The sequence below is a fragment of the Dermochelys coriacea genome, chromosome 10 (genome assembly GCF_009764565.3).
Source record: "Dermochelys coriacea isolate rDerCor1 chromosome 10, rDerCor1.pri.v4, whole genome shotgun sequence".
Taxonomy (NCBI): Eukaryota; Metazoa; Chordata; order Testudines; family Dermochelyidae; genus Dermochelys; species Dermochelys coriacea.
Window position 1 is genome coordinate 82678266 of NC_050077.1, and position 22656 is coordinate 82700921.

Here is a 22656-nt window from a genome sequence, read left to right on the forward strand (position 1 = left end):
ACCTCCTGTGTCTTACATATGACACTCTTGTAAATACATCCCAGAACGATATTAGTCTTTTTCACAACTGCATCACATTGTTGTCTCATATTCAATCTGTGATCCACTCCAACCCCCAGACCCTTACCAGCAATACTGCCACCTGGCCAGTTATTTCCCTTCGCCTGCACTCAGGAAATAGGATTTATAAGGGAGAGGGGATTCTTGCTTTTTCTATGGGGGCATGCAGCAGTTCTGCTTTGCTTATGTTCAAAAGGGGAAATGTTGGCACTCATTAAGACAAGTACTTTGCCTTTGTCTTTATTGAATTTCATCTTGTTGATTTCAGACCAATTCTCTAATTTGTCACAGTTGTTTTGAATTCTAATCCTGTCTCCAAAGAGCTTGAAACTCCTCCCAACTTGGTGTCGTCCACAAATTGTATAAGCCTACTCCATTATCCAAGTTATTAATGAAAATATTGACTAGTACCAGACTCAGGGCAAACCCCACAGGACTGCGTTCTCGCTACTTTAACAACGCTTCAGCTGGAAGAATCATAAGGCATGTCCGCACTGGAGCATCATTTCCAGTTTGGGTAGAGCCCTGCAAACTCTAATGGAGCTAAAAATAGGGCCCTAGGTACATCCTTGGGGCAGCTGCATGGGTGTCAGGGTAGGCTAGCTGCCCCGAGTACGTACCTAGGGTTGTCCTGTCACCTCTGCAGCTGTGGCTACGCTACTATTTTAAGCACGCTAACTCGACCAAAGCTAGCATGGTATGTCTACCCAAGCCTGGAATTACTCCTTCAGCTCCTCTGTAGACATGGCCCAGGTTACTGTGGAACTCACTGGCTGGCCACACTGCTCTTTGCAATGGCAGGAAATGGAACATGTGGTTACGTCACTCTGTGGGGAATATTTCAAAGAATCAGACAATCAAAGTTAAAAATAAAAAATTAAAGAATAACAAACAGGAAGAAGGATATGAGCTCTGTGAGAGCAAGTAAAACCAGGACTGTCCTCACCCCAGAGCAGTCAGTACAAAGACTTCCCTCTGGTCGTCTTTAGCTTTTACTCAAAGGTAAAGAAGGGTAGGATGGCCCCATGAGAAGAGCACTGGGCTGGGACTCAGGAGAGCAGGGTTCAACTCCTGTCTGTGACCCTGGGCGAGTCTTTTTACCATCTGTCTTGTCAGGATGATGTTACTCACTCACCTTAGCAAAGGGCTTTGAAGTAAGCGTGTTGGGTGGAGTTAGGGGCTGTGATACACGGAGGTCAGACCAGATGATCTGATGGTCCCTTCTGGCCTTAAACTCTATGGCCCTGTCTCCTGATGGAAAGGGCTGTAACAGCAAAGCGTGACTGTTATTGTCATCCGGTTCTCAAAGGTGCTTATGCTGCGCCGTTGCCTGACGTGGTTGCGAGCTACCTGGGTTGCGAAAGTTTTCCCACTAGACCAAAACGTCATCTTCCACCAGCTCGTGGGGTATGTGGTGGGCGCTCTCACAGCAGTTCACACTGGAGCACATGTGGGGAACTTTGGTGAGTAGTAAATCCTCTGCTTGTCCATGCCCCCATGTAATAATTGCTATGATTCTTTTATTTGCAATATGCTTTGCTCATGCAACCATTCTTCTAACGTACTCTGAAAATCTTGAGTGATCTAAAGAGGAAAACACATCAGTTATTAAAATGGAAAATGCCAACTCCTCTTTAACTATAAAGAACATCAGCTACTAAAAAAACAAGGATTGAAATCTTACATTAAATACAGATTTGATAAAGCAGCATTTTCTAAAGTATGGGGTGCACCCCCTGGTGAGAGGGTAATGGGGGCATGAAAGACCAGCTAGCAGGGTGCAGACAAACCTCTTCATTGTTCTCCAGGGTCTGAGCTTTTATTTAACAAAAAAGTTGGTCTCTAGGTGTTATGGTTGCAAAGAAACCATTCAAAACATGACTCCTGGATAACCAATGTAGTCTTGAACTACCTGAATTAAAGAGATCCTGAGACAATAGCTCTGATAGGGGAAACTGCCCTGTGTGTAACTGACATAGCAACATCTACCTGAGTCTGCAATAAAAAACAATAACTCTGAGGTGTGATTTGCCCCCATTCATTTTGGAAACCAATAATAAAGCTTCTTTAAATGTCAGCCTTTTTAACTGCACATCGAGTGATGTAAGAAAAGAGAGGAAGCATTGTAAAGCTTGCTCCAGCATGACCTAAAGTAGAGGGGGGTTCTAGGGATTATCCGGGGGAGAGAATGGAGGGCATGGAAGATGTATACATTTAACAAGAGCAGGCCTTTAATGAGATACGGTGAGACTGAAGGGGCAAAATTGATTCCATATTCCTAAAGGGGGCAGGGTTCAGCTTTCAAAAGTTTGGGGAGCAATTGATTTAAGGCAGGTGTTACTTGTAAGATCAGCTCAACATTTTATTTTCACTGTTCCCATTGCTAATAATTGTGTAAGGTTTCAACTAAGGTAGAAGTGTATATGAGACAGGAAGGGATTGGAGCTGTACGTAATCCACTGGTTCATTGTGCATTGTCCCCCTCTAGTGGCTTCCCCCGATATGAGGTTAAAAGCTTTTTACTGTTACCAGGTAATGGAGTTTCTTTTTTTAGCTCCAGTGCTCCAGATTTTGGGTTCAGTCCCTGCTGACAACCCACGTTTAAAGTGAGTTGTGGAATATGATCCTGCTTTTAGACAAATCATTCAGCAGTCCTGACTTCAACTTCCTCTGATTTATAAGGGTACCCCTGAGGTATTTTGTGGGAGGGTGGGGTGTAGTTTTGTTTTTTGCATAAATAATATATTGTATTAATAAATACAAAGAAAGGAGACAGGATTGCAACTGGAACGCTGGCTCCAAGACCAAGAAAACAGGATTAGTGCCATGGGGTCCCAGAACCACAGCCCAGTAAGGGAAAGGATTGCTTTGTATTCCATTGCTCTGAAAGCTTTTTTGGTCAAAGAAGGGTTAATATTACTCCATGGGAAACCTTGGTGCACATCCCCTTCTTGTTGTCATCATTGTGTATCTCTGGTGTGTGTGGCATTTTACAGACAAATGAACGGATCAGGGACCGCAGCTCTTAGGAGTTCATGGCCACATTGGAACGCCTAGTATCCCCTTGTTGATCCTGTACTCCTTGTGGAAAGTGCTAATCCCTTTGGCTGCTGCTGCTCTGCAGCCCCATGTTTCTCTGTGTTTAGTCAGGCTGACTCAGAACCAGGATCGCCCCACGCTTTGGGAATATCTGTTCACCACTCGGCCTGGGATTGGCTGGATTCACGGGAGTGCCTCGCTCACTGGAATTGCGCTGCAGCTCCTCATCTGCATGATGCTAGTGTGTTCCAGCACCTTTGTCCGGAAGAGCGGCCATTTTGAGGTACTCCCCAGCAGCACTCTGCCGGGGGGGGGGTGGGTTTTGCTTGTGCCCCCTCCGTTACAGTGCAGCCATATATGCTCCAGTGTCTCCCATGCTGCATTCCATTGAGACTTGCATATTTTCTGCCAGGGTCATTTTCATACATTTCTTTCCACAGCGATTCCAGTCGCAGCATGATGATAACGTGTTAGTCCCTCTCCAGGCGGCACTGTGTAAACTGGTAGCTGATCTTAGAAGTTCATTTAACTGAATCCCATGCTGCCAAACTTCTGCGTAGAAAGACAGCAGGAAAACCTGCTCACGAGGGCAGAGGTGGGTGGGGAACAAAGCTCTTTAATGGGTTAAGAAATAAAACCCAGCAATTCAGACAAACTCAGGTAATTACATCTCTCGCGAGGCCAAGTTAGGAACTCTTATCCAATGACGCTTCTTCCACTGCAAGAGGGTGGTTAGTGCAGGAACTGGCTCCTTGTCTGCAAAGCTGCCCAACGCAGATGGGCATTCAGTGCTTAAGGGGCTTACAAGGGGCTTTGCTTTACTCTGTGCCTGGCACCAACTTGCTGTGCCCAACAACCAGATCTTCACAATGTTCTGCCGAGACTCTCTGTCTGGGAAGCACGGCCCCCAATGCTACAGAGGTCGTGTACTCCCTCTTACATGGGTCCCTGTGTGATAACATGGTACCTAGGCTTATTCACCTGTTCAAGTGAAATGGAGGAATGTTGAGACTTGCAATAGTGCAAATTCCGCTCTGTTACACCTGTATAAATCCAGAGTGACTCCACTGATTTCAGGGGCCTCCTGGGGCAGGTTCTGACCTCAGTTACTCTTGTGTTGGCCAGGAATGGCAATGCTGAAGTCCTTGGAGGTTCCACATTTACACCAGGATAACTGAGAGCTACATCTGGCTCCTTATTGCTGAGAATGACTGGTTTTTCATACCTGTCAATGGCCACTGTTGGCTGGGCTGGAAAGCCGAGCTGGAGCGTACTGTATCTGGTGCCTAGAAATACCAGTGAAAAGAATGATGGAAAACTAGTGACACTTTACCCGAACTACAGCCACAGTTGGGCTGTATCTTTTGCCACCACTGCACTCATTAGTCTCTCTTACTGACGCCAGGCGAGTATCCCCAATGATCCGTTATTGTTGTGATCTGCAGGTCTTCTACTGGACTCATCTGTCCTACATCTCCATCTGGGCTTTGTTAATCCTCCATGGGCCTAATTTCTGGAAATGGTTTGTGGTTCCTGGATTTCTGTTTGTGGTGGAGAAGACAATTGGCATTGCTGTGTCATGCATGGGCGGGCTGTACGTTGTGGAAATCAACCTCCTGCCATCGAAGGTTTGTTCCCAAAGTGATCCAAGGTGTGCAGTTACGGGAATACATTTTAAAAATACCGCTGGGGCTGGGGTGAGATGTGAAATAAAGAATTGGAAATTGAGCTTACTAGGGTCTATTCCTAGCTCTGGCACTGACTTGCTGCATGACCTTGGGGAAGTCGCTTCACCCCTCTTTGCCTCTTTTTCCTGTTCCCTAAAATGGGGATAAAAATCCTCACCCTACTTCATGGGAGCACTTTTGTCATTTGTAAAGTGCTTTGCGATTCCAGTGAAAAGCACTCTATAATAACAACTATTCTTATGTGACACGGGAAAAGGAAGGAAAAGTGAGACCAAAGAGGTATTAAAAAGACAAATCAGATGATTGTCTACTGTGTATTATGTCAGCGTGCTGGAGTGGCAGCATTCCCTAGACTCATGGAAATTAGACATGGCAGTGCTCAAATAGGGAGCAGTGTGGCTTAGTAGGTGAAGCACCAGCATGGGACTCAGGAGATCTGGGTTCAATTCCTGTCTCTATTCACCAGACTTTGGGCAAGTTTCTGTGCCTCAGTTTCTCCTCTGTAAAATGTGGATACTGATACTCTTTGTAAAGTGATTTGAGATCTGCTAAGAGCTAGGCGTGGTTATTCTTTCACCTGGTGCAAGAGTGGTCCTTACGTTATATGGCCCGGGGCATTAATTAATCTATTTTAAGTGTCTAAAGAGTTGTCCTCCTCCTTCTTTTGGGTCGCTGCTCCATAAGCCAATGTGAAAAGCACAACAATGGCACAGAATCATGGTTTAGTATTTGGCCAGTCAAAGCGTTCTCTTGAGCTGCATCTTGACTTGTCTGATAATGAAACAATCTGCAGAAAGTGTGTTACCTGCAATCCTCTGTCAGTGTTCATAGTACCTTTTCAGCAAACATTGACACAAAGGCCCAGTGCCTGGGCACCCATTCCCAGAGGCCTCTCTATGGAAGCAGGCTTGGCGCAGATATCGGTCACACCTCTGCAGTTTAGGGGGCCTGGCTGTACAAACAGAGAGATAGCTAGACATCTGCATGCAGTAAAATATGCCCACAATTATTTGCATGCTCAAAACTGCGGGCACAAAATTGGAGGCTGTTGTGCTCTGGAAAAGCTATGCCAGTGGAAGAGGCTTAGAGTAACACAGTCTGCCTGGTTTTCTTGTGTGCAGAGAAATTCTCTACCTCTCGGCTTTTCATTTCAATCAAGGTGACTCATCTTGTGATTAAGAAACCACAGTTTTTCCATTACAAGCCTGGAGACTACGTTTACCTGAATATCCCAGCGATTGCAAAGTATGAATGGCATCCTTTCACCATTAGCAGCGCTCCTGAACAAAAAGGTATGTGGTTATACTGGACACCAGAACTGCGCCATTTTGCTATTTAATCGGAATAGTTACTTAGAAAAAAGTCTAGAATGATAAAATAGCAGATAGAGACCGTTTGGTATGGTGCAGCGAGATTTTGCAGCAAACTGGCTACATTTGAAGCAACTGATTCAATATCCAAGAATCATTTAATTAGGTGCTCTAGCTGTGGCATGCCGAGAAGCAGGTGTATGGTTTGTTTATTTTTTATATCGCATGAGAAAGGAAGCTTTTTGCCAGTCTGGTTTCTCTGTGCTGAGCAGGGACTTGTATTCCACCTCACCTTCTTCGCCCAGCAGACGCGAGCTCCACACTTCTGGAAGGAGAAGCAGATGGGCATAACTCACAGCAGCCGCCTCTGTCCTCTGCTTCCCCTGTCCCTGCTGAAAGGGAATATTTCCACCTGCCCTGCAGCTCTGCCCTTCCCCCTTGTGTGGAATCGTGGGAAATATGGCTTCTCTGAGCAAAAACAAAGACCAAAAAACTGTCTCCTCCAAATCACTTATTTCCCTGCAATTAGAGAAACACTGTGGTGTATTCCATGCTCAAAAAGGGGCCGACTATCTTAGGGATAACATGTATCATCTGATGTACGGATCCTGCAAATGCAACTGATATATTGGATGATTGACCTAATTGAAATGGCCAGAGCATTTCTTTGGTTAGCTTTCCTTAGCAGCCTTGTTACTCCCTCTGGTGTTTCTGAAAGCTTGGAATTCAGCCTTAATTTAAATGCTGGGCCAAAATCTGTTCTCCATGAAGTCCAGGATAATTGCACTGGACTTCTTAGAAATTCCTCTAGATTTTTACTGGTGTAACCGAGACAAGAACTTGGCCTGTTGATTTTAAAATATATAACTCTGCTTGTTGCCTGGAGAAAGTTTCAGTCCAGCTCTTTGATTCCCTCATTAGAATATTTATACAAGGCTCTTTCTCATTTCACCATAGTCTGCCTTCATTTCACAGATACCATCTGGCTGCATATAAGATCACAAGGACAATGGACCAACAGACTCTATGAATATTTCAGGTGGCCTGAACCACTCAGCCAGGAGCCTAAACGGCTAATGAGAAATCTAAGAAAGCAGAGATACCACAAATGGACCCAGGTTTGTAATGGACAGGGATTATTTTTATGAATCACTTTTTATAGTTTAAAATAGGAGTGCCTTTAGTTTGCTTTCTGTGAAATGTGTTAGGGTACAATAGTACCTGCTGCTGCCACTAGGAGATGGTGACACTGGCATCGGCATGGGAGAGGGACCTCGCCTGTATTTATCCTCGCACATTGCCGTGGGTGGAGGCTGTTCATTTCTTCCTGCTGAGGACACTCAAAAAAGTAAGAATATTCGGTTGCTACAAGCCTGTGGCTTGTGGGATCAGAAATGTCTGAGTTGCTCAGGCTGATGTCCTAATATCAGACGTACAGAGGGCTCTGTTAGCTAATTAAAACACGCCACAGAGTTCAGTATCTGATGCTTCCCTGTGGACAGTCACCGCTACGTTTCAGATTGGAATTGTGTGTCTTCTGGTAGAGTTATTGCTACTTCCTATTTCTCAAACAGCAGGTGTGCTGTAGGTACGATCTGAGCTTCTGGGTACACGTAGGAAGTGTGCAGAAGAGGGACAGGGCTGTAAAGCATTTCCAGGCTGAGGTTGGAGTCCTCCATACTGCTCTCTCATGGGGATTTTCTATCTATTCTTTATGGGTTTGCTGATTTTCCCGAATCTAAAATAAAAACCATCAAGATGGAAAGAGAATTACATGCTCATGGTGACTGGAAAGCAGCATGGTGGTACTGAAACCTGAAACAAACAGACCAGGCCATTATCTGAAAGGCCTAATAATAATCCCTTGCTCTTATACAGTGCTTCTTCATCAGCAGATATCACAGTGCACTACAAAGGAGGGCAGTACCAGTCTCCCCATTTTACAAAAGGGGAAACAGAGGCACAGTGGGATGAAGTGAGTTGCCCAAGATCACGCAGCCGACCAGTGGCAGAGCTGGGCACAGAGCCCAGGTCTCCAGCATCCCAGTCCAGTGGTCTAGTCGTTGAGCAACACTCCCTCTAGAAAAAATAAGACAGACCTTGGGCTGGTGCAAATCTGCAGAGTTCCATTGGCTTGAATGGAGCTACACCAGTTTACACGAGCTAAGGATCTGGTTCTATATCTTACTGCTGTGCGATCCTCACGACATTCTGCTGCCTATGTGGTATCAGATTTGTGCATGTAAGAAAAGCAGGAAGACCTGTGTCCTGGATGTTGTCCCCTGTAACATGGGTAGTGAGAAAGGAGGTAAGATTGCCCAACAATGTCTTGTCTAGTTACAGGTCAACTGCATGACCCAACTATTTTTTTTAACCCTCATTAGAGTTATTTTCTGCCCTGGGGCCTAAGCAGAGAAGCCCTGTATGGACCAAATAGCTCCTGTCAATAAAGAGAAGAAAGTTTCATCTATCTCAGTGACATGGCTCTCAGTGTTTTCCTTGAATTTGGCTCTAGGAACATCTTTTCTGCTCATCTGGTTCGGAGGCATCAGTAGCCACCAGTAAGGATGAAAAGGTTGAACTGACGTCTTACAAAGCCACCAGGTACCCTGACTGTGACATCACCGTCACCAGAAGGGATGAAGAAAAGAGCCTGCAGGCCAGAGAAGTAAAGGCCCTTCATTTGTTGGCTAGACAACTTACGATTGATTACATGCTTCCAGGGCTATTGGGTTCAGGCGGCTCTGCATTGGCCCCATCTGGGCTGGGTCAGGATGGCATGAATGAGCCCTTTTCGGATAGGGGTAGATGAATAAGAGGAGAGGACCTTGTAAATGCTGGACATTTGGGGCCAGCATTCAGGAATCAATAGGACTGGTCAAAACCTTTCCACCAATTTTTTTTTAATAGAAAATTGGGGTTTTGACTAAAAACTTTTTTTTGCTAAAAGTGTCTGTTTTGGTTGAAAATTTTTATTTTTCATTGAAAAACTGGATATCCAAAAAATCCAAAGTGTCTTCGGTTTTTGGCCACAAAAAGAAAAATGTTGATGCGGAATTGCCTCCTGGGGAGTTATAGTTTGGGTGTCTCATATCCTCATTCTCCACTCTGGGCTGGGTTCCATAGTCAGACTACATCTACTATGCACTGTCATGCGTGTGATGTAGTGCAAATTGTACTGAGTGGTAGGTAAGGCTCCAATCCTGCAACCCCATACGTGTTTAATTTTAAGCATCTGACTATTCCCATTGACTTCAGTGTGACTATTTATGTGTTTACTGGTAAAGCACATACTGGATTAAGGCCCAAATCATGATAATCCCAGATAGGTGGACACATACAATTCCCATTGACATTCACCTTTTGTCCTTTGTAGAGAAAATACACAGGCAGACACTGGATGATGTTTGTGCTTTTTATCTGTGTTTGCTACTGATTTGCATGATTTGGAAAGTGGCATGTAAGGAAAATGATATGCTTGTGGCTTAATAATGAATTTCTTATTGTGAATTTTAGAAAAGATTCCTCTACAAAGCTGAAATGTGTAATAATACAGTAGTCACTAGTGGACCAGTTTAGATAGACAAGGAATAGAAATGAAGTCGTTTTAAAATCAGCAAAGATTCTCACACTCTCTTTTTAAGGGGGAAAAAAATGGAAAATTAGTTATAAATCATACTAATGTTAGAAAGTTGGAGAACCACGTTTACTGGCTTTTATCATCTATATGAAAAGCTCTCAGGATATTGATTCTGTCACAGCTGAAGGAGTAGTCATTACAGATAAAAAATTTATATGCACCATTTTTAATGAATTTCTCTCCCTGTTGCTGTTGAACTATTATCTTTTCTCTCAGTTAGCAGAGATCCTCCTACCATTGTCAATCTGATCAAAATTCTTGTACATCTTTTATTCCCTTCCATGCCCTACTAACGCATGATTTGTGGGAATTTGAATAATTGCATTTTTGAATCAACCTTTGATTCAATTACAATCTGGATAATTTACACAGACATCTTGGGTGAGATTTAATGCCTTTGATAATCTTCCCCTAAACTAATGGGCCTTCCCATTTTGGATAATGATAACTTTTATTAACGTGGAATGTAAATAGAAAACCTTTACTTTATGTTGCCCCTCTCTGAAGAATGGGTACGTGGCCACCTACCTTGAAAGTGACTCTTGCAGTGCTAAAATAATACTGTATTTGACTTATTCCTGGTACAATGATTAGGTCAGAAATAATATAACCAAAATTAATGTCTCTGCCAATCTGGAAAGAAGTAGATAAGTATTACCAGGAGATCTATTGGCGCGTCAGAGTAAGGGTGACTTTAATACTCAAGATGGAATATATTCTGAGAACAATGTCATCTGCCTGATTCTTGGCAACATGGTTTTCTTTGCATAACAGGTTTCTGCAAAGCTGAGTGAAAATCACAGAGTTTGTAATATCAAGGTAAGATTCTCCTTTGCGTGGCTGGTTAAAGTGCCTTGCCTGCAGCTGGCTCTGGGCAAACAGACCCCAAGCCAGTTGCAGAATCATTGACTCATAGACTTGAATGTCAGAAGGGATTATCATGATCATCTAGTCTGGTCTCCTGCACATTGCAGGCCACAGATCCTCATCCATCCACTCCTGTTCATAGAATATCAGGGTTGGAAGGGACCTCAGGAGGTTATCTAGTCCAACCCCCTGCTCAGAGCAGGACCCATCCCCAACTAAATCATCCCAGCCAGAGCTTTGTCAAGCCTGACCTTAAAAACTTCAAAGGACGGAGATTCCACCGCCTCCCTAGGTAACCTATTCTTATTCACCACCCTCCTCATGAAAAAGTTTTTCCTAACATCCAACCTAAACCTCCCTCACTGCAACTTGAGACCATTATTCCTCGTTCTGTCATCTGCTACCACTGAGAGCAGTCTAGATCCATCCTCTGGAACCCTCTTTCAGGTAGTTGAATGCAGCTATCAAATCCCCCCTCATTCTTCTCTTCTGCAGACTAAACAATCCCAGTTCCCTCAGCCTCTCCTCATAAATCATTTGCTCCAGCCCCCTAATCATTTTGTTGCCCTCCGCAGGACTCTTTCCAATTTTTCCACATTCTTCTTGTAGAGTGGGACCCCAAACTGGACACAGTACTCCAGATGAGGCCTCACCAATGTCGAATAGAGGGGAACAATCACGTCCCTCAATCTTCTGGCAATGCCCCTACTTATACAGCCCAAAATGCCATTAACCTTCTTGGCAACAAGGGCACAGTGTTGACTCATATCCAGCTTCTCGTCCACTGTAACCCCTAGGTCCTTTTATGCAGAACAGCTGCCTAGCCATCCGGTCCCTAGTCTGTAGCGGTGCATGGGATTCTTCCGTCCTAAGTGCAGGACTCTGCGCTTGTCCTTGTTGAACCTCATCAGATTTCTTTTGGCCCAATCCTCTAATTTGTCTAGGTCCCTCTGTATCCTATCCCTATCCTCCAGTGTATCTACCACTCCTCCCAGTTTAGTGTCATCTGCAAACTTGCTGAGGGTGCAGTCCACGCCATCCTCCAGATCATTAATGAAGATATGGAACAAATCTGGCCCCAGGACTGACCCTTGGGGCATGTTATAGACCCCTAACCTCTGGCTGAGTTACTGACATCCTCAAATCATGGTTTAAATGCTTCAAGTTACAGAGAATCCACCATTTACACTAGTTTAAACCTGCAAGTTACCCATGCCTTATGCTGGAGAGGAAGGTTAAACCCCCCCAGGGCTCTGCCAATCTGACTTGGGAGAAAATTCCTTCCCTACCCCAAATATGGTGATCAGTTAGACTCTGAGCATGTGGGCAAGACCCACCAGCCAGACAGGGCAGTAGGACTCTGGCCTGTAAATCCTTTCTTTTGTAAGTAGTCCTTACGTGCGCCAGCAGTGCCACTCCGGGCCTAAAGTAAATCTCATTCCCTCAGGTTCCCCTCCTTGTTCACCTGACTATGGGCCCCACCCTTCCCACTAAAGGCAATGAGAGTGTCGGGTGTGACTGGACTGGTGCTGGAGCACTCTTCTGGCCCTGTGTCTACACTAAACAGAGAAAGTGCAGCTGTTTCTGGCTGAAAAGCCAACCCGACGATTGCTTTGCAATGTTTGAGTGGATTGTTTTCTCCCTGAATTTTTGGGCGGGTGGAGAACCCACCAGAAAGCTTCTTGTGTCCATCTTTTCTGTCAGTGCTGCTGAGCTGAAGTGACATTCAATCTCACAGTTACAGCTCTGTTCGCTCATGTTATGCAGCCAGACAGGACGCTGCCTAAACCACCTTGCTGGAAATAAGAGAAATAATTAAAATGACTGAAACATTTTTCAGGGAAAAATCCTGGGCCAGATCCCCAGCAGGTGTAAATCAGCAACGCTCCATGGGAGCCCACAGAGTTCCAATGATGGACATAGGCTGAGAACCGAGCTCCCTGACTTGCCTACCTTACGCTAAGGAGCACAAAGGTCAGGATTTTCAGAAGGGCATAGCACCCACATCAACGCCAGATTTTCAGATCAATCTCCGCTCTCAGCTAGGGCCCCAAAGAAATGACCAGTTTTTTGAGGCCACGTTGGGTTCAGAGCACTTGCTTTGTGGGCCATAGTCATCTACTTCCATTCAAGGTGGAGAAGCTCCCTGAAGGTGCTGGTCTTCAACCCTGAATCCCCTGTTGAGCTCAGGAGGTGTTTTGGCTGTGCAAAGAATGCCGGGTGAGACCCTAGGCTGTTATCTGTCCCCCTGCCAGTGCAGGGTTATTTTAGATAAAAAAAAAAAAAAGAGACGTGTCTCTGTGAAACTGAAGCGTGTGTGTCTTGTTTGGCTCCAAACTGCAGCCTTTCTTCTCTCTCAGTGCTATATTGACGGTCCCTATGGGACACCTACGCGAAGGATCTTCACCTCGGAACATGCTGTGCTGATAGGTGCTGGGATCGGCATTACTCCCTTTGCCTCCATCTTGCAAAGCATCATGTACAGGTTGGCATTGTACCTTTTTAAGGCTTTGTAAGTAGAATAAATACTAACATGCGGAGGCGGAATTCTTCTTCCTTTGCCAAATAAAAGCCACACTATGGTTTCAAGGTTCACGTTGTGTGTTACGTTCGGGTCAGTTCTTTTCTATCTGATCTAGACCTCATCACCATATTGGCTGGAGACTATTCCTGGTTCTCCCACTGGACTGCTGGGTGACCTTTTAAAAGTCACCTCTGCCTCTGTGCTTCAGTTTGCCCATCTGTAAAATGAGGATAATGATCTGATGGCCTTTTGGAAAGCGCTTTGAGATCTGTGGGCAAACAGTGCTACGTAAGAGGTAAGTATTGTTAGCTGAGGGGTTTATTATCATTGAATGGATGTTAATCTCACAAGGGCCCTGCTGAGGTAGGGAACTGCTATTATCTCCATTTTACAGATGGGATCTGAGGCCCAGCGTAGATCAAGTGACTCGCCTCAGGTCAGACACAAAGTTTGTGGCTGAGCCAGTCCAGTAGTCTCTCCACTAGATCATCCTTTCTCCCTGACATTGAGGACTTCGTCCTTACAGGTGGGTGAAAAGATGTTCCTAAAACCAAATTCATCCTTCCAAATGGACAGACACTACACTGAAGACTGACATCCGAACAGAAAGTTTGCAAAGAAGCTGGATAAGGGTATTTTCTAGAGCTGGTCAAAAAAGGTGAACACTAGAAAAAACTTGTTGAAAATGTTGAATTTTGGAAAAATATGGCCCAGCTCTAATGACTTTTCATGAGAGTTTTCACTACTGATAGCAAGAGGGGGGGAAGGTGCTAAAGAGCTGGCATGACAGTGCTTGTTACCACATGTGGGTTCTGTTGCATTCTTCTAGGTATCGCATGAGAAAACAAAATGATCCCCGCTGTGGCTATTCATGGTGTGAGAACCTCAAGGATGACGAAATGAAGCTTAGGAAGGTGAGCTCCTACTTATAAGGATAACTCAAAGCTTCCCATCGACGACCTGACTGCTGGTAGTAAATATTTGCAGGAAATCTTGAGCTGCTCTGTGCAGTTTGCTCCTGGGCAGAGCAACTTCCTGGACCAGGGCCCAATGTTGTGTTGTCCGAGGGTCTGCTGGCTTACCTACTTCTAACCACTGCACCAACTTTTAAAATGCAATAATAGCTGCGTTTTGCTGCAGAAACTGTATCTCAGGGCTTGTCTACAGTAGAAGTGCTGCACTGATGTAGCTGCACTGATGTAGCAGGTCTGTTGAAGATGCTTTAGGCCGATGGGCGAGAGCTTTCCCGTCAGCATAATAAATCCACCTCCGCAAGAGATGGTAGCTGTCATAGCACTGTCCATATTGGCACTTAGGTCAGTGCAACTTGCGTTGTTTGGGCGTGGTGGCTTATTCACACCCCTGAGTGATGTAAGTTTATACCAGAGTTAGTGGTAGTATAGACCTGGCCTCAGGCTGAGACTTATAATGACCCATTTAAGTCAAGAGGGGCTAATGTACCTTTGGATGGACTGCAGTTGATTATGATAGGGATGCCAACAGACTCATAATGAAACCATTGGCACCTATGTTGTAATTGTAACAATAATGTAAGAGGTATAAACCATCCAATCATTTATAGGATTTGGGTCCTTCAATGCACCTCTGATAAGAGGTCTCCAGACCCTTGTCCTCCACTCGGAGACATCCTTACTAAATAATAAATGCACAAACACCACTGCCCTAGAGCTATGTTCACGGCATACAGACAGAGGCATTAGATAGAAACGTAGAATACTCTTTCTGGAAGGTTACAATGTAACACAATTTTATTTTTTAGAATCCGGAACAGAGAGAGACAAAGCAAGCTGCTCCCTAAGGCAGAGAGGACAGTTTTCCCCACCTTGCTCTAGGCTGGTTGTTTGTTTCCCTATAGAGCCCTTGGGCCTACAAGCAGTACCAGGGAACCCCCTGAAAATTAAAAGTGATAGTTTACAATTTTAATGCATGTTTGAATACACCACTCTCCCAGGCAATGGGTCCGACCTCAGCTGGCATAAGTTGGCATAGCCCCATTAGAGTAAGTGAAGCTACATTGATTTGCTCAGGCTGAACTGGCCCAGTCTGTGGGACTCCAGAGCTGCCTGCTAACTATCCAGCTCCTTCACCAGATCCCATGGTGATGAACATGGTAGAAAGGCCCAGGCAGAGACAGAATTAGAACCTGGCTCCATCCCACAACTGTCTGTCCCTTGTCTAATGTGACCAAGAGCCACTGGGGACTGGGGCCTTGTCACTTTGCCAGTCTGCAAAGAGCTGCGCTGGGGCACTAACACCAAGTTTAAAAGGCACTAACACCAACAAGTCAACTGATTCGTAGTTTGGTATGTGACTGTGTGGCTCACTAGCACCAAAGCAAAGATCGTGCTTTCAGGTTGACTTCATCTGGATCAACCGAGACCAGAAGTCCTTTGAGTGGTTTGTCAGCCTGCTCACAAAGCTGGAAATGGACCAGGCTGATGAGGAACCAGAAGGTAAGTGGAAGCCAGGCGCCTCTGCTAGTGAATCCCTCCCTTCCCCATTCCAGTGAGCATGTAGGAATACTATTGACCTCAGCCTCCATGACACATGCCCCCCAGCAGAGTGCAAGTGTCTTTAGTAACACAGTAGATGTTGCATTGTCCTTATTGTCATGTGATAGGCCTATCTGCAAATACAGGAAAAGAGGCAGCCGGGAGGGGATTTGCGAGCTGCAACCATTGTGTCCCAATCCTGGCTCCATCAAAGCTCACTGAGGCTACACTCCACAGGCTCTTGGCAGGTCCTTTCAAGGGGGGCACTCCTGGGCCAGACTTAAGTGTGGCCCAAGTACCCTTGGTCTGACTGCTGCCACTACACTCCTTCCCCTGCTTGGACTGCCATGCTCCTGGCAGGAGAACTCTGTGCGAATGGTTGGGTGGGAAGCCTCAGCTGCCTTGGGCACTGGCACCAGATAACCCTGCTTTGCTACTTTGTGCTACTAGCTGCTGCTGCTCTTCTGATAATATGTCCCGACCACATACAGTCCGCACTTCCAGAGGCAGCACCTTCTCTCCACGAGCGAAACGAGGCAGATACAGTTGGCGTCTATGGATTGGTGGGGGGATGTGGCCTAGAACATCAGGCCGGGGTACAGACCAAAAGAGAGTCTGTCTGGTTGAAGTGACATGTTGTTCCGCCTATTTTCCCAGGGACAGGTGTGTTCTCCTAGCTGAGTTTTGGTGGCAATGTGTTTTGAGCCTGCCTCGGTCAGTAATTCTGCACTAACAAACTGAACTCCAGATGCTCAGCTATCACTTTGCTTTTCCCTTAAATGTACAGGCCATTTTCTAGAGATGCACCTGTACATGACTTCAGCGCTCAGTAAGAACGATATGAAGGCGATTGGTCTGCAGATGGCTTTAGATCTGCTGGCGAAGAAGGAAAAGAGAGACTCTATCACAGGACTGAGGACCAGAACCCAACCAGGCCGCCCTGACTGGAGCAAGGTAACGATCCTTGAAACCCAATTAACAAACCGCTTCCACCTGCTTCGCTGTTGGGGGGGCACCCGAGCAGGGTAATGCTGGAGTAACTCCAGAGTAGTCAGTGGGTGTGTGTATTGACTACGGTGTCAGTGAGGTCAGTCTGGTGCTCCAGGCCCAGTCTCTGCCTCCTCAACCAGGCAGGTTCCTGTTAGAGTCAACGGGAGCTTTGCTTGAGTACGGAGCTCAAAACGATGCCTGAGGAGTGAGGGTTTCTGGTGGCTCTTCAAGTGGGAACTCTATGGGAGTTCTTTGATGGCCGCTTCAAGTTTCATGTCTACTGTTTAAGATTTCGTTACATTGTCACCTTATCCGTGCCCAGGAAACAAGCCACCCTCCCTAGTAATTGTTAACGGCCACCCATGAAAAGAACCTTCCTATGTGGTGCTTTGATGTGTGCCACCTGCTTAGCTTTGTGGTGAAAGAGAGCTAGTGAACCACGGGCATGTTAATGGTGTTCACGCGAGATGTTAAAACAGACCTCACCTTGTTCTTTTCTTCTCCTCTCTGCTTTCGTTTCGTGTCAGGTGTTCCACAGGATGGCAGAGGAAAATAAAGGGAAAGTCCAAGTCTTCTTCTGTGGGTCTCCAGCTCTTGCCAAGGTAGTCAAGGCTCACTGCGAACACTTCAACTTCAGATTTTTCAAAGAAAATTTTTAACAATCTCTTTCTGTCCATCGCTGCCTTTCTCCATAGCCTGGAGAGCTGTGTTTAGAATCCACTTTAGATTTAAAGCGTAGTGTAGGTGTTTGCTTCTGTAATTGCTGGCGCATGCATCATACTTACAAGAGAGCTTTCCTTACTTTCCTCTCTGATTGTATGTGGGGGGAATGTCCTATGTTTAAACATGCTCCGTGAACAAAGCATGCTTGTGTCCAGCTGAACCTGGTGTCTAGCCCCTCCAGCTGAGTCCAGGTAGGAGCACAAATAACCACTGTGGCTTCTCTTTTGTGCATGGTGTGCACCTGGGGTAGGATGCCCCCATCGTGAAGAATAAAGCTCCCATTTTGGGGAGGAAATGTGGAAACTTTAAGGGGAGGGTGGGGCAGCACCAGTTCTAGGAGTTTACTGCCCCTTGGTAGCTATGGGCAGACCTTCATAAAGTACTAGGGACATAGGAGTTGCCAGAGTGGATCAGCTCAGTTCTCCATCCAGTCTGGTATCCCACCTCAGGCAGTGGCCAGTGCCAGATGCTTCAGAGGAAAGTGCAAGAAACCCCCAAGGGAGTAATTATGCAGTAACCTGCTCGCAGGGTAAGTGTCATCCTGACCCCTGTCACTTAAAAGTTAGGCTGTACCCTGATGCTTGAGTGTGTGTGCCCCTTCCAAACTAGTAGCTGGGGGGTTAAAGCGGGATATTTTTTTTAACTCTGACTCAGAGTCTGGCTCTGTGGAGTCAAAATATTTACCAGCACCTGAAGTTCCGTGAAGCAACCTAGTGAGATTGACGGCTTACAGCAGAGATGGGGCAAGCCATAAAATACACGTCCAGAGTCCAAGTGCCCCAGTTTGAGGATTTTCAGTGCCAAGGTTTTGATTCAGCCTGAGAACAAAATTCAGATCTTTATCAGGGTTTGGCTTCTGAGCCCATCCAAAGGTCAGGGGAGTTTGGGATACAGGGTTCGGGCCTATCTCTAAATGCTATCAGTTGGCTGATAAGAAACATTACAAGAAAATAAACCCACTGGCCAGATTCTCTGTAGTGGAGAGGGATGGCCACAGGAAGCCTGGTTTACAGACGACTGGCCCAGGCACAAGATAGAGCTGCCCCTGTGCAAGCTAACTTATGCTAGCAGACGATCAGTCGTAGCAGAGGTCCGTCCCACCCCTTGACTATCTGCAGCCCACCACACACACCCCGCAACAGAGCCACCGCTGCCAGATTTAGTGCAGCAGAGCGTTCCCCTGGGCAGGAGCAATCTCTGCAGAGCGTTTCAGGCTGTGCACACTGGCCTCAGCACGAAGTGGCCTTAGCAGACAGACAAGTGTGAAGAACAAACTTGTTCCGAGGAGCGCACGATCCAGCCTGAGCGGGGAGCACAGAGATGCAGCGCTGATCTCGAGAGCTCACCGTCGGCAGTTTAGGAATGGGTTAAGTGCCTGATGGAGTAAATAAGCTTGTTTGTCTGTGTCCAAACTGACATCAAAGCATGAATTAGAGTTTCTTCCACTCGGCTAGTTTAGAATATCATAGCACAAAGTCTGGAAATGCCTGTTCTTAGAGCCCAGACAGGCGTGAACTGACAAGCAGCTTGTTTGCTCTTAGGGCAGTTGGTTGCAGTTTTGTCATCACTCAGCTTGTTAGCCTTTTCCAACAGGACCATGTCACTGCTTTACTTTTGGTTCCATCTTGGCTACACCTCGGGGAGACAGCTTGAATTTGGGGAGATTTCGGTCTTTCCCAGGAAACGCAGGGGTGCAGCCAAAGCCAGGAGAAATGCAAGAGAAAAGGGAGACACAGAACCATAAAAAGAAAAGGAGTACTTGTGGCACCTTAGAGACTAACATTTATTTGAGCATAAGCTTTCATGAGCTACTGCTCACTTCATCGGATGCATTCAGTGGAAAATACAGGTGGGAGCTTTATATACATAGAGAACATGAAACAATGGGTGTTACCATACACACTGTAATGAGTGATCAGGTAAGGTGAGCTATTACCAGCAGGAGAGCGGGGGGGAGGGCACCTTTTCTAGTGGTAATCAAGGTGGGCCATTTCCAGCAGTTGACAAGAACATCTGAGGAACAGTGGGGTGTGGGAGGGGGGGATAAACATGGAGAAATAGTTTTACTTTGTGTAATGATTCATCCACTCCCAGTCTCTATTCAAGTCTAAGTTAATTGTATCCAGTTTGCAAATTAATTCCAATTCAGCAGTCTCTGATTGGAGTCTGTTTTTGAAGTTTTTTTGTTGAAGTATTGCCGCTTTTAGGTCTGTAATCGAGTGACCAGAGAGATTGAAGTGTTCTCCAACTGGTTTTTGAATGTTATAATTCTTGACATCTGATTTGTGTCCATTTATTCTTTTACGTAGAGACTGTCCAGTTTGACCAATGTACATGGCAGAGGGGCATTGCTGGCACATGATGGCATATATCACATTGGTAGATGTGCAGGCGAACGAGCCTCTGATAGTGTGGCTGATGTGATTAGGCCCTATGATGGTGTCCCCTGAATAGATATGTGGACAGAGTTGGCAACGAGCTTTGTTGCAAGGATAGGTTCCTGGGTTAGTGGTGGTGTTGTGTGGCGTGTGGTTGCTGGTGAGTATTTGCTTCAGGTTGGGGGACTGTCTATAAGCAAGGACTGGCCTGTCTCCCAAGATCTGTGAGAGTGATGGGTCGTCCTTCAGGATAGGTTGTAGATCCTTGATGATGCGTTGGAGAGGTTTCAGTTGGGGGCTGAAGGTGATGGCTATTGGCGTTCTGTTATTTTCTTTGTTGGGCCTGTCCTGTAGTTGGTGACTTCTGGATACTCTTCTGGCTCTGTCAATCTGTTTCTTCACTTCAGCAGGTGGGTATTGTAGTTGTAAGAATGCTTGATAGAGATCTTGTAGGTGTTTCTCAGTCTGAGGAGTCGGAGCAAATGCAGTTGTATCGTAGAGCTCAACTGTAGACAATGGATCGTGTGGTGTGATCTGGATGAAAGCTGGAGGCATGTAGGTAGGAATAGTGGTCAGTAGGTTTCCGATATAGGGTGGTGTTTATGTGGCCATTGCTTATTAGCACCGTAGTGTCCAGGAAGTGGATCTCTTGTGTGGACTGGTCCAGGCTGAGGTTGATGGTGGGATGGAAATTGTTGAAATCCTGGTGGAATTCTTCAAGGGCTTCTTTTCCATGGGTCCACATGATGAAGATGTCATCAGTGTAGTGCAAGTAGAGTAGGGGCATTAGGGGACGAGAGCTGAGGAAGCGTTGTTCTAAGTCAGCCATAAAAATGTTGGCATACTGTGGGGCCATGCGGGTACCCATCGCAGTGCCGCTGATTTGAAGGTATACATTGTCCCCAAATGTGAAATAGTTATGGGTGAGGACAAAGTCGCAAAGTTCAGCCACCAGGTTTGCTGTGACATTCTCGGGGATACTGTTCCTGACGGCTTGTAGTCCATCTTTGTGTGGAGTGTTGGTGTAGAGGCTTCTACATCCATAGTGACTAGGATGGTGTTTTTAGGAAGATCACCGATGGATTGTAGTTTCCTCAGGAAGTCAGTGGTGTCTCGAAGATGGCTGGGAGTGAGGGTAGTGTAGGGCCAGAGGAGGGAGTCTACATAGCCAGACAATCCTGCTGTCAGAGTGCCAATGCCTGAGATGATGGGGCGTCCAGGATTTCCAGGTTTATGGATCTTGGGTAGCAGATAGAATACCCCAGGTCGGGGTTCCAGGGGTGTGTCTGTGCGGATTTGTTCTTGTGCTTTTTCAGGGAGTTTCTTGAGCAAATGCTGTAGTTTCTTTTGGTAACCCTCAGTGGGATCAGAGGGTAATGGCTTGTAGAAAGTGGTGTTGGAGAGCTGCCTAGAAGCTTCTTTGTTCATATTCCGACCTGTTCATGATGACGACAGCACCTCCTTTGTCAGCCTTTTTGATTATGATGTCAGAGTTGTTTCTGAGGCTGTGGATGGTATTGTGTTCTGCGCGGCTGAGGTTATGGGGCAAGTGATGCTGCTTTTCCACAATTTCAGCCCATGCATGTCGGCGGAAGCACTCTATGTAGAAGTCCAGTCTGTTGTTTCGACCTTCAGGAGGAGTCCACCCAGAATCCTTCTTTTTGTAGTCTTGGTAGGAAGGTCTCTGTGGGTTAGTATGTTGTTTGTATGTATGTAGTATGTAGTATGTGCCAGCAATGCCCCTCTGCCATGTACATTGGCCAAACTGGACAGTCTCTACGTAAAAGAATGAATGGACACAAATCAGACGTCAAGAATTATAACATTCAAAAACCAGTTGGAGAACACTTCAATCTCTCTGGTCACCCGATCACAGACCTAAGAGTGGCTATACTTCAACAAAAAAGCTTCAAAAACAGACTCCAAGGAGAGACTGCTGAATTGGAATTAATTTGCAAACTGGATACAATTAACTTAGGCTTGAATAGAGACTGGGAATGGATGAGTCATTACACAAAGTAAAACTATTTCCCCATGGTATTTCTCCCTCCCATCCCACCCCCCACTGTTCCTCTGATATTCTTGTTAACTGCTGGAATTAGCCTACCTTGCTTGTCACCATGGAAGGTTTTCCTCCTTTCCCCCCCTGCTGCTGGTGATGGCTTATCTTAAGTGATCACTCTCCTTACAGTGTGTATGATAAACCCATTGTTTCATGTTCTCTGTGTGTGTGTATATAAATCTCTCTTCTGCTTTTTCCACCAAATGCATCCGATGAAGTGAGCTGTAGCTCACGAAAGCTTATGCTCTAATAAATTTGTTAGTCTCTAAGGTGCCACAAGTACTCCTTTTCTTTTTGCGAATACAGACTAACACGGCTGCTACTCTGAAACATATGTTGTTCAGAGATGTGTTGGAAATATTCCTTGAATCGGAGGCGTCGAAAATAGGATTCTAGGTCACCACAGAACTGTATCAAGTTCATGGGGGTGGAGGGGCAGAAGGAGAGGCCCCGAGATAGGACAGATTCTTCTGCTGGGCTAAGAGTATAGTTGGATAGAGTAACAATATTGCTGGGTGGGTTAAGGGAACCACTATTGTGGCCCCTTGTGGCATGTAGTAGTTTAGATAGTTTATTGTCCTTTTTCTTTTGTAGAGAAGCAAAGTGTGTGTTGTAAATGGCTTGTCTAGTTTTTGTAAAGTCTAGCCACGAGGAAGTTTGTGTGGAAGGTTGGTTTTTTATGAGAGTATCCAGTTTTGAGAGCTCATTCTTAATCTTTCCCTGTTTGCTGTAGAGGATGTTGATCAGGTGGTTCCATAATTTCTTTGAGGGCATGTGGCACAAGCTGTCAGCGTAGTCTGTGTGGTATGTAGATTGTAATGGATTTTTTACCTTCAGTCTTTTGGGTATGATGTCCGTCTGT

The 22656-nt window shown here is 45.7% G+C and overlaps 1 protein-coding gene across 1 annotated transcript in view; it reads left to right on the forward strand.

Moving 5' to 3' along the window:
• NOX5 (NADPH oxidase 5) overlaps positions 1-18075 on the forward strand; it is a 35727-nt gene extending 17652 nt beyond the window's left edge. The window contains exons 6-17 of the mRNA XM_043494689.1: positions 1370-1523; positions 3207-3382; positions 4545-4727; positions 5947-6079; positions 7073-7215; positions 8613-8765; positions 10512-10556; positions 12965-13089; positions 13958-14042; positions 15503-15602; positions 16429-16595; positions 17159-18075. Coding sequence (XP_043350624.1) covers positions 1370-1523; positions 3207-3382; positions 4545-4727; positions 5947-6079; positions 7073-7215; positions 8613-8765; positions 10512-10556; positions 12965-13089; positions 13958-14042; positions 15503-15602; positions 16429-16595; positions 17159-17290 — 1596 coding nt within the window. The 3' untranslated portion in view covers positions 17291-18075. The remainder of the gene's footprint in view (positions 1-1369; positions 1524-3206; positions 3383-4544; positions 4728-5946; positions 6080-7072; positions 7216-8612; positions 8766-10511; positions 10557-12964; positions 13090-13957; positions 14043-15502; positions 15603-16428; positions 16596-17158) is intronic.
• The last annotated feature ends 4581 nt before the right edge of the window (positions 18076-22656 follow it).